This window comes from Phyllobates terribilis, unplaced genomic scaffold, assembly GCF_046119375.1.
Source record: "Phyllobates terribilis strain yellow unplaced genomic scaffold, ASM4611937v1 Scaffold_9__5_contigs__length_417890890, whole genome shotgun sequence".
NCBI classification, from domain to species: Eukaryota; Metazoa; Chordata; class Amphibia; order Anura; family Dendrobatidae; genus Phyllobates; species Phyllobates terribilis.
Genome location: NW_027362769.1, coordinates 103,368,222 through 103,381,266, shown reverse-complemented (window position 1 = coordinate 103,381,266; position 13,045 = coordinate 103,368,222). Strand labels below are relative to the sequence as shown.

General features: G+C 43.6%; 1 protein-coding gene and 1 non-coding gene across 2 annotated transcripts in view; one reads left to right on the top strand and one right to left on the bottom strand.

Moving 5' to 3' along the window:
- Positions 1–13,045, bottom strand: part of PDE11A (phosphodiesterase 11A) — a 921,640-nt gene that overhangs the window by 52,733 nt on the left and 855,862 nt on the right. Inside the window, exons 17-18 of the mRNA XM_073646878.1 lie at positions 4,236–4,299; positions 1,253–1,327 (exon numbers count right to left, since the gene is read on the bottom strand). Coding sequence (XP_073502979.1) covers positions 1,253–1,327; positions 4,236–4,299 — 139 coding nt within the window. The remainder of the gene's footprint in view (positions 1–1,252; positions 1,328–4,235; positions 4,300–13,045) is intronic.
- On the top strand, positions 7,685–7,791 carry LOC141162734 (U6 spliceosomal RNA). Its single transcript, XR_012250802.1, has one exon. It is a non-coding gene; the product is annotated as a U6 spliceosomal RNA (small nuclear RNA).

Here is a 13,045-nt window from a genome sequence, read left to right as displayed (position 1 = left end):
GATGACTCTTCTCTGAATCCACAGTGCTAATGAGTTAGTCTCTCAATTTTTTTTTTTGAAAAGTTCCCTTTTTATAGAATTATACTTATCCCTACTACTCAGGATCATGTAACCAACCAGCTGAATTGCCTACACACATTGTTCTAGAGCTTTGCCTGGTGTCCGCACAACTCCACAAGGTGAACGCTCTATCTAGCATCCTCTCTATCCCTAGGTTATGCTCTAATTTTGTCGTCTTTCACTGGGAATGTCACTTTAAAGAGACTCTGTGACGATGTTTTTGCTACCTCATCTGAAAGCACCAGATAGTAGAGGCAGGGACCCTAATTAATACCAGTGACGTGTCACTTACTGGGCTGTTTACTGTAGTTTTCATAATCTCATAAAGTTTTATCACAGAAAAGACTAGGAAACCTGCAGAAATTATTGATATCCATGGCTATCCCCACCCCCCTACAATTGATTGGCAGCTTTCTGCCTCTGCACAGTGTAGACAAAAGCTGTCAATCTAATCACCATTGAAAGGACTTACAGACCTGCAGTGTGACGCTGAGTCACTTCTCATGGACAAGTCATGAGTTAGGATAGTCAAGGAGTCCGAGGTCAAAAGCCTGGAGGGTACGTCATAAACAGAGGGAAGAGGCAAAGGCGTAGTCAGGTAACGATCCGAGGTCAAAATACCAGGAAGATAGCGGATCAGAACAAAGGGGTTAAACAGACTGATTGTCAGAATGAGGTCCAAGGTCAGGCAACAAGCAGAACACACGGCACAGAGAGACAAACCACAAAGAGCTGAATGTACGTCTGGCAGAGGTCTGAGACTAACAGCCCAGTTAAGTAGCCGGGGAATCACCTGGGACAGGGAACACCTGGAGACAGCCAGCGCCTCCCAGTTTCAGATTGGACACTGAGCTGTCAAAAACATTGATAGCTCAGCACACCCCTGCACCTGACTGGACACTGAGTCGTCAATCAATATACTGACAGCTTCAGCACACCCCTGCACCAGACGGGACACTGAGCTGTCAATTAATGTACTGACAGCTTCAGCACGACTGGACGGCTGAGCCATCAGTAACTGCATCCCAAACTACAGCAAGTAGCCTAGTAAGTGATACATTGCTGGAATCAGGGTCTCTGTCTCTACTTTATACTGCAGCAAAAACTTGATGGCAGATTTCCTTTATGTTTTATTGAACAAGCAAACACACAAGAGTTTATGAGAGTTTACCGAACTCCATACAAGACTTACTGAAGGTGTCAGTTTAAGCTCTGAACGCTCTCGGTCTCCTTGCTCAAAGAATTCACTGGTCACTAATTCGGCCACCTAAAAGTACAACAGATAAGATTATAGTTCGCTCCAGTTGGGTACTGTTTGAAACCTCTTAAAACTATTCACTATTTGAAGCCTTTGTTCCTTGTGTAAAAACCATCCGCTGTAAATATGCATGGCAGAATCGTATTCTGCCATCTCCCGCTAGTGATGCTAATCAGTATTCTTTGTATTCATTCATATTACCCTCAGGATGTGATGGCCGAGGAAGACGTTTCACTGAATGAATGGAAAGCCCTCAAATTTAAAAACTATGCAGAAACTGATTAATCAATGTCAGTATGTGACAGTGCCTGCGGTATCTCCATGGTGGAGGAATACAAGCTGTCTGAAAGATGGGGTGGCTGATAGCTGAAAAGATTACCGCACCCTATTTGCTTTGCATTCCTCATGATTTCTCAGGAGAGAGAGAGGAAAGAACACTGGGAGTGTTTTAGTTTTATTACACACACATTACACACATATTACACACACATTACATATACATATTACACGCATTACATACATATTACACACACGCATTACATATACATATTACACACACATTGCATATTTCACACACACATTACATATACATATTACACACCTATCACACATATTACACACACATTACATATACATATTACACGCATTACATACATATTACACACACGCATTACATATACATATTACACACACATTACATATACATATTACACACATTACATACATATTACACACACGCATTACTTATACATATTACACACACATTACATATTTCACACACACATTAGATATACATATTACACACATTACATACATATTACACACATACATTACATATAGATATTACACACATTTCACACACACACATTACACACATTACATACATATTACACACACATTACATATACATATTACACACATTACATACATATTACACACACGCATTACTTATACATATTACACACACATTACATATTTCACACACATTACATATACATATTACACACATTACATGCATATTACACACACGCATTACATATACATATTACACACATTACATACATATTACACACACACATTACATATACATATTACACGCACATTACATATACATATTACACACATTACATACATATTACACACACGCATTACATATACATATTACACACACATTACAAATTTCACACACACATTACATATACATATTACACACATTACATGCATATTACACACACACATTACATATACATATTACACACATTTCACACACACACACACACACACATTACATATTTCACACATTTCACACACACATTACATATACATATTACACACATTACATGCATATTACACACACACATTACATATACATATTACACACATTTCACACACACATTACGTATACATATTACACACACACATTACATACATATTACAAACATTACACACACACACATACTACACACATATTACACACATTACATGCACATTACATACATATTACACACATTACACGCACACAGACACAGAAATACCTATTCAAATGCACACATGCACAAAATACTCACATTATGACTTTGTGAGTCATTCCCAAAATCAGGAGGGGACACCATATTAGAGGTAAATGGTTTTTGCTAACAGGACAGCTTTTTCAAAGCTGATGCTGTCCTAATACACTATAAATAGGAAAATTATCTGCAGCACTTTCATGCTTCATTTCAATAATAGAAATATGTGTATTCTAAAACACAAGAAATAAATTATTTGCTAATATGACCCTAAAAACCAGCAACTATTAATAAATCCTAGCTCCCAAACTCAACCAATAGCTTTACGATTGGGTAAGAAACTAAATGCAGGTCTGTAAGCTGAGGACATGTTTATCCCATTAATTTCTGCCATATGGGGTTCAACTAAAAAGACAATAATACTTATTGTTACAACTAAAGACCCCCATACACAGAAGATAAATATGTGCTGATGAACGGCCATGTGTCAGTCTGATGCAAAAATAGATATTTTTTTACCATATCCAGAACTCTGCGGCCATTATTATAACCCCTTTAAAGTGTTATGTGATTGAGATGTTGGGGTAGAAACATTGTAACCACATGCATAATACAATAACCTAGGAAAAATGGTATAAATATTACATATCTAACATGTATCTTTAATTTTTAATCATGTTTAGAAAATAATAAAAATAATATACATTTTATTATATAACCACATGATTGTGGAGCCCTTCCTAGTGATAAATATAGCTATTAATGATGCCTATATTATAGAAATGTGGCTCCATATTGCTTTCATTGGTCTTTGGTCATTAATTTGATCAACCAATTAATTGGCATGGTAGTCAGAGCTTTCATTATGGTAATAAATAGCAGATGAGCGCCCCCTCTTCTCCTGGGACCTCGGCTGGTGGTCAAGTCATGATTGAAGTTCAACTTAATACACTAGTCAGATTCTTTCACGCACACCGGACTTTTAATTTAGCCGAAACATACAAGTTTATACGGCCATGACCATCAATTGTGGCATTGTGATCTAATGCAATAATGTATGTAGGCATGACGGTTCCCCATGCTGACGGGAATAAACCGCAAGTTCTTCACCAGTAGCCAATACCATTACATGGCAAATTCCTTTTTTCCTATTAATGTGTAAAACACAGCTGAAAGTGAAGAATTGCAAAATGTCACATGGCAGGGCGCACAAAAATATCACAGAAGAGAAACCTCCATCTAGGTAAATTACATATAGAAAAATAACTATTACTGCAAACCTATAGAGCTCTTATGGTGAACAGAACCCGAAGGGTTATATTTATATGGTGCTTTGTAAGTCATTGGAGCCCTTGTAACAGTGTCCCATCAGCATGTTCCTCCTTGCCCAGCAATAAATCAACACTTGCCTGTCTTGAGATCTCCCATGGTTTGGTTGCAGCTCCAAGGTCACATGCTGTCATCAGCATTGATCTGAAAGAGATGGGAAGATCAAAGCAAACATACTATGCCAGTGCTTGTTACCTATCGCTACCGACCTTATTATACTAAATTTAGCAATTGAAAAAAAAGGCTCTAAAAAATATATATATATATATATATATATATATATATATATATACATACATGTGTGTATATACACTGCTCAAAAAAATAAAGGGAACATTCAAATAACACATCCTAGATCTGAATGAATGAAATATTCTCATTGAATACTTTGTTCTGTACAAAGTTGAATGTGCTGACAACAAAATCACACAAAAATCATCAATGGAAATCAATATTATTAACCAATGGAGGCCTGGATTTGGAGTCACCCCCAAAATTAAAGTGGAAAAATACACTACAGGCTGATCCAACTTTGATGTAATGTCCTTAAAACAAGTCAAAATGAGTCTCAGTATTGTGTGTGGCCTCCACGTGCCTGTATGACCTCCCTACAATGCCTGGGCATGCTCCTGATGAGGTTGCGGATGGTCTCCTGTGGGATCTCCTCCCAGACCTGGACTAAAGCATCCGCCAACTCCTGGACAGTCTGTGGTGCACCGTGACGTTGGTGGAAGGAGAGAGACATTATGTCCCAGATGTGCTCAATCGGATTCAGGTCTGGGGAACGGACGGGCCAGTCCATAGCTTCAATGCCTTCATCTTGCAGGAACTGCTGACACACTCCAGCCACATGAGGTCTGGCATTGTCCTGCATTAGGAGGGACCCAGGGCCAACCGCACCAGCATATGGTCTCACAAGGGGTCTGAGAATCTCATCTCGGTACCTAATGGCAGTCAGGCTACCTCTGGCAAGCACATGGAGGGCTGTGCGGCCCTCCAAAGAAATGTCACCCCACGCCATTACTGACCCACTGCCAAACCGGTCATGCTGAAGGATGTTGCAGGCAGCAGTTAGCTCTCCACGGCGTCTCCAGACTCTGTCACGCCTGTCACATGTGCTCAGTGTGAAACTGCTTTCATCTGTGAAGAGCACAGGGCGCCAGTGGTGACTTTGCCAAACCTGGTGTTCTGTGGCAAATGCCAAGCGTCCTGCACGGTGTTGGGCTATGAGCACAACCCCCATCTGTGGACGTCGGGCCCTCATACCACCTTCATGGAGTCGGTTTCTAACCATTTGTGCAGACACATACACATTTGTGGCCTGCTGGAGGTCATTTAGCAGGGCTCTGCTAGTGCTCCTCCTATTCCTCCTTGCACAAAGGCGGAGGTAGCGGCCCTGCTGCTGGATTGTTGCCCTCTTACGGCCCCCTCCATGTCTCCTGGTATACTGGCCTGTCTCCTAGTAGCGCCTCCAGCCTCTGGACACTACGCTGACAGACACAGCAAACCTTCTTGCCACAGCTCGCATTGATGTGCCATCATGGATGAGCTGCACTACCTGAGCAACTTCTGTGGGTTGTAGAGTCCGTCTCATGCTACCACGAGTGTGAAAGCACAACCAACATTGAAAAGTGACCAAAAGATCAACCAGAAAGCATTGGTACTGAGATGTGGTCTGTAGTCCCCACCTGCAGAACCACTCCTTTATTGAGGGTGTCTGGATAATTGCCAATAATTTCCATCTATTGTCTATTCCATTTGCACAACAGCATGTGAAATTGATTGTCAATCAGTGTTGCTTCCTAAGTGGACAGTTTGATTTCACAGAAGTTTGATCTACTTGGAGTTATATTCTGTTGCTTAAGTGTTCCCTTTATTTTTTTGAGCAGTATATATATATATACAATGCCTACAAGTAGTATTCAACCCCCTGCAGATTTAGCTGGTTGACACATGCGGAATTAACTTGGCATTGTGACATTTGTACTATAGATCAGCCTGGAAGTGGGAAATGCACTGCAGCAAATTTTTTTTTTTTTTTTGTTTTTGTTTTTTAAATGTAAAAAGTTAATTCAGAGTGTCATTTATTATTCAACCCCTCAAACCACAAGAATTCTGTTTGGTCCCCCTAAAGTATTAAGAAGTAGTTCAGGCACCAAGAATAATGAGCTTCACATGTGTGGATTAAAGATCTCTTTTGCCAGCCTTTTCTGACTATTTAAGACCCTCCCCAAACTTGTGAACAGCACTCAGACATGGTCAACATGGGAAAGACAAAGGAGCATTCCAAGGCCATCAGAGACAAGATCGTGGAGGGTCACAAGGCTGGCAAGGGGTACAAAACCCTTTCCAAGGAGTTGGGCCTACCTGTCTCCACTGTTGGGAGCATCATCCATAAGTGGAAGGCTTATGGAACTACTGTCAGCCTTTGAAAGTGTCCTCCCGTGCCGAGGCCAGGCTTGTCCGAAGAGTCAAGGCTAACCCAAGGACAACAAGGAAGGAGCTCCGGGAAGATCTCATGGCAGTGGGGACATTGGTTTCAGTCAATACCATAAGTAACGTACTCCACCGCAATGGTCTCCGTTCCAGACGAGCCTGTATGGTACCTTTACTTTCAAAGCGTCATGTCAAGGCTCGTCTACAGTTTGCTCATGATCACTTGGAGGACTCTGAGACAGACTGGTTCAAGGTTCTATGGTCTGATGAGACCAAGATCGAGATCTTTGGTGCCAACCACACACGTGACGTTTGGAGACTGGATGGCACTGCATACGACCCCAAGAATACCATCCCTACAGTCAAGCATGGTGGTGGCAGCATCATGCTGTGGGGCTGTTTCTCAGCCAAGGGGCCTAGCCATCTGGTCCGCATCCATGGGAAGATGGATAGCACGGCCTACCTGGAGATTTTGGCCAAGAACCTCCGCTCCTCCATCAAGGATCTTAAGATGGGTCGTAATTTCATCTTCCAACAAGACAACGACCCAAAGCACACAGCCAAGAAAACCAAGGCCTGATTCAAGAGGGAAAAAGTCAAGGTGTTGGAGTGGCCTAGTCAGTCTCCTGACCTTAACCCAATTGAAAACTTGTGGAAGGAGCTCAAGAATAAAGTCCACATGAGACACCCAAAGAACCTAGATAACTTGGAGAAGATCTGCATGGAGGAGTGGGCCAAGATAACTCCACAGACCTGTGCCGGCCTGATCAGGTCTTATAAAAGACGATTATTAGCTGTAATTGCAAACAAGGGTTATTCCACAAAATATTAAACATAGGGGTTGTATAATAATTGACCCACACTTTTATGTTTAAAATTTAATAAAATTCAACTGAGCAACATAACTTTTTGGTTTGTAAGATTTATGCTTCTGTTCATAAAACCTACTCTCGTTTGCAGTTTGAAGGCTCTAACTTATTTGCATCTTATCAAACCAGCTAAATCTGCAGGGGGTTGAATACTACTTGTAGGCACTGTATATATATATATATATATATATATATATATATATATATATACTGTATATATATTTATGCTCGCAATTCCAGCACATATGCTAAAATGAGAAGAATGCAGAGAAAAACAGCATGGTTGCTGCACAAGGGTGACACGTAAATTGGTGAAGCGTTCCATATATTTTTCACCATTTTTATTTTTTTTTACAGGTGATACATTTATTCAATTTATATAGAGAGCCTTTTTTTCTGTATCCACCTTTGTGCACTTATTTTCCTTCATATTGCTTAATAAAAGAACTAAATACAAAAAAACTATATATATATATATATATATATATATATATATATATATATATATACATAAAGTGGGGGAAATAAGTATTTGATCCCTTGCTGTTTTTGTAAGTTTGCCCACTGACAAAGACATGAACAGTCTATAATTTTAAGGGTAGGTTAATTTTAACATTGAGAGATAGAATATCCCCCAAAAAAATAAAGAAAATCACATTGTATAAATTAGATAAATGTATTTGCATTTTGCAGTGAGAAATAAGTATTTGATCCCCTACATACCATTATGAGTTCTGGCTCCTACAGACCAGTTAGACGCTCCTAATCAACTTGCTACCTGCATTAAAGACAGCTGTCTTACATAGACACCTGTATGAAAGACTCTTGTCCACAGACTCAATTAATCAGTCAGACTCTAACCTCTACAACATGGGCAAGACCAAAGAGCTTTCTAAGGATGTCAGGGACAAGATCATAGACCTGCACAAAGCTGGAATGGGCTACAAAACCATAAGTAAGACGATGGGTGAGAATGAGACAACTGTTGGTGCAATAGTAAGAAAATGGAAGAAATACAAAATGTCAATCGACATCGATCTGGGGCACCATGCAAAATCTCACCTCGTGGGGTATTCTTGATCATGAGGAAGGTGAGAGATCAGCCTAAAACTACATGGGGGGAACTTGTTAATGATCTCAAGGCAGCTGGGACCACAGTCACCAAGAAAAGCATTGGTAACACATTACACCTTAAAGGTTTAAAATCCTGCAGTGCTCGCAAGGTCCCCCTGCTCAAGAAGGCACATGTGCAGGCCCATCTAAAGTTTGGCAATGAACACCTGGATGATTCTGTGAGTTATTGGGAGAAGGTGCTGAGGTCAGATGAGACAAAAATTGAGCTCTTTGGCATTAACTCAACTCGCCGTGTTTGGAGGAAGAAGAAGGATGAGTACAACCCTAAGAACATCGTCCCAACCGTGAAGCATGGGGGGGGGGCATTATACTTTGGGGGTGCTTTTCGGCAAAGGGGACATGATGACAGCACCGTACTGAAGGGAAGATGGATGGGGTCATGTATCGCGAGATTTTGGCCAACAATCTTCTTCCCTCAGTAAGAGCATTGAAGATGGGTCATGGCTGGGTCTTCCAGCAAGACAATGACCCAAAACATACAGCCAAGGCAACAAAGGAGTGGCTCAAAAAGAAGCACAGTAAAGTCATGGAGTGGCCTAGCCAGTCTCCAGACACTCACCCCATAGAAAACTTATGGAGGGAGTTGCAGCTCCGAGCTGCCAAGCGACAGCCTCAAAATCTTAATGATTTAGAGATGATCTGCAAAGAGGAGTGGACCAAAATTCCTCCTGACATGAGCGCAACCCTCATAATCAACTACAAAAAACGTCTGACTGCTGTGCTTGCCAACAAGGGTTTTGCCACCAAGTATTAAGTGTTGTTTGCCAGAGGGGTCAAATACTTATTTCTCACTGTAAAATGCAAAAAAAAAATCTAATTTATACAATGTGATTTTCTTGATTTTTTTTGGATATTCTATCTCTCAATGTTAAAATTAACCTACCCTTAAAATTATAGACTGTTCATGTCTTTGTCAGTGGGCAAACTTACGGAAACAGCAATCAAATACTTATTTCCCCCACTGTATATACACATACACACACATATATATATATACATATATATATATATATATATATATATATATATATATATATATATATAAATAAAATAATCTAAATAAATATACATATATTGTATAAGAATGAAAATATAAAAATTTAAATATATAAAAATGTATAAAAAATAAAAGATACACAGACATGGCGGAAAGTGTTGGCACTCTCGAAATTGTTCCAGAAAAATGTATTTCTCCCAGAAAATGTAAATGTTTGCAATTATACATATTTTGTTAAACACATGTTTATTTCCTCTGTGTGCATTGAAACAACTAAAAAAAACAGAGAAAAAAAGGCAAATTGGACATAATTTCACATAAAACCCCAAAAATGGTCCGGACAAAATTGCTAGCACCCTCAACTTAATTGCAAACCCTATGGAATAAATAACTGCAATCAGTCGCTTCCTATAACCATCAAAAAGCTTCTTACAACTCTCAACTGGAATTTTGGACCACTCTTCTTTTGCAAACTGCTCCAGGTCTCTCATATGTGAAGGCGCCTTCTCCCAACAGCAATTTTAAGATCTCTCCACAGGTGTCCAATGGGATTTAGATCTGTACTCATTTCTGGCCCCTTCAGATGTCTCCAGTGCTTTGTTTCCATCCATTTCTGAGTGCTTCTTGAAGTATGTTTGGAGTCATTGTCCTGCTGGAAGAGCCTGTAGGACAGCTTGAATTTCTTTAGAACTTGATTGGGGCTCCTTATCCACCATCCGGACTATCCTGCGTTGCAACCTTTCATCAATTTTTCACTGCCATCCACGTCTAGGGAGTTTAGCTACAGTGCCATGGTTGGAAACTTCTTGATTATGTATGTTGTGCACCGTGAACAAAGGAACACCAAGATCTCTGGAGTTGGACTTGTAACCTTGAGATTGTTGATATTTGTAATGCACACGCCCGGGCTGAGTGGCGTGTGCGTCTGATTCCACTGGACCGTGCCGGAGAGTGAATGCCTGGAGGGGCGTAACTAGGTATTCATCCGATCCGACCAGGGTCGCACGACGGCATACGACGCCAGTGCACCAAGGAGGAACCGAGCAGAGGGACCAAGTGCTACTCCAGGACAGACCCCGGACACGACTGTTGACCCACACAGGGGAATACAGGAACAGACTGGTTAGGCTGGCACACAGACTGGTGGGAATAGGCAGGCACGACTGGTATGCAGGCAGGCGGGTATGCAGGCAGGGGGGTACAGGCAAGCACGGCTAGAGTGCAGACAGGAAGGCACTAGCAGGTAGGAACACAGGCGGGATAGGACCCAGTACACACTGGGACTCTGGAACAGAACCACAGATGTGGCGGACAAACATAGCAGAGTGAGGCCGCCCAGAGAGGTGAGCGAGAGCAGGGCAAGACGAGACCGCCCTGAGCGGTGAGCAAGAGCAGGGCAGGACGAGACCGCACGGAGCGGTGAGCAAGAGCAGGGCAGGACGAGACTGCCCGGAGCGGTGAGCAACAGCAGAGCAGGACGAGACCGCCCGAAGCGGTGAGCAAGAGCAGAGCAGGACGAGACCGCCTGGAGCGGTGAGCAAGAGCAGAGCAGGACGAGACCGCCTGGAGCGGTGAGCAAGAGCAGAGCAGGACGAGACCGCCTGGAGCGGTGAGCAAGAGCAGAGCAGGACGAGACCGCCTGGAGCGGTGAGCAAGAGCAGAGCAGGACGAGACCGCCTGGAGCGGTGAGCAAGAGCAGAGCAGGACGAGACCGCCTGGAGCGGTGAGCAAGAGCAGAGCAGGACGAGATCGCCTGGAGCGGTGAGCAAGAGCAGAGCAGGACGAGACCGCCTGGAGCGGTGAGCAAGGGCAGAGCAGGACGAGACCGCCTGGAGCGGTGAGCAAGGGCAGAGCAGGACGAGACCGCCTGGAGCAGTGAGCAAGAGCAGAGCAGGACGAGACCGCCTGGAGCGGTGAGCAAGAGCAGAGCAGGACGAGACCGCCAGGAGCGGTGAGCAAACGGTCAGAGCTGAGCGAGACTGCCGGAGCAGTGAGCAAGGAGTCAGAGCAGGACGAGGCCGTCTGGAGCAGTGAGCAAGAGTAGAGCAAGACTGCCGGAGCAGTGAGCAAAAGGATAAGAGCGGAGCGAGACTTCCGGAGCAGTGAGCAAAAGGGTCAGAGCGGAGCAAGGCTGCTGGAGCAGTGAGCAAAAGGGTCAGAGCGGAGCAAGGCCGCCGGAGCAGTGAGCAAGGAGTCAGAGCAGGACGGACAGGGCTCTGTTCACACGGAACAGACAAGAAGGGAAAGGCAGAGCCAGATACCCACAGGGTACTTGCAGTGAAGTAGCGAGTGGACCACAAACTCACAAACAGGAGTACAGAGAAAACAAGCAGGAGTTAGGTACGAGTTCAGACTCTGCAGAAAAAGGAAAGGAACGGACATAGAGAAAAAACAGGTAAAAGATAGGAGAGAGTTCAGACTGGAACTGAGTGTACGGAGGAGACCGACACTGCAGCTGGATACAGGAGCGGGTCTGGGAATACGGCCCCCAGAGAGGCGGGACGAACAGGCAAGGAGCGTGTTCAGACAGGACAGACAAGATACAGGAGCGGGTCTAGGTAATCGGCCCCTAGAAGGCGGGAGGAACAGGCTAGGAGCGTGTTCAGACAGGCCTGGAAATACAGCCTCCAGGATAGGCAGACAAGAGAACACAGAACGGGACCTGGCACCTTCAGAGTGAAAGCACACACTGAATGAAACACAATGCTCAGGCATGGGTTAATTGGAGCAGCTGGTTTAAATACCAGGTGACAGACAGCAATAGGCTGAGGACGCACAAGGGGTGTGCCCACAGCAGGTACAAGAAGCAGGAAGTGATCGGGCACCGCCCTTAAGCAGCAGCACACAGACAGCATGGAGGGAAGCCAGAGAGACATTCTGGATTGGAGATCAAGTGCGCGCTCTTGCACAGTGGGAGATGGACCACTATGCAAGGACGCCGCCAGGTATGTTACAGTACCCCCCCCTTACGCCCCCTCTTCTTCAGGCCTGCCAGAATCTTCCGCAGGGAATTCGAGGGCCAATCCTTCACTTCAAGGAGATCACTTCCACTGTCCACAGGAAAAACTGGTCTCATCTGGTTAGCTAGGATGCTACCTCCTATCCAGCCATCCTCAGCAACAGACGAAACGGGTGGAGTACCAGGAACAGCACACAAGGAAGTCTCTCTCCACATATTTTCAGGTGGCACCCCAGAGGGTACAGGAGACAACTGGAAGTCCTCCACCGGGTTGGAGGGGAGCAGAGACTTGGGGGTAATCTCTGCTTCGAGGTACATCTTGTCAAACTCACAGGAAGAAATAGACGGGTTATCAGGTACAGGATGAGGAAAAGTCACTGTCTCTTTGTTATCTGGTGGTACCCCGGAGGATTCAGGAAACAACTGGAGGTCCTCCGCCGGGTCAGAAGAGTGCAGAGGCTCGGAGAAAACATCTGCTTCAGAGTACACTAGGTC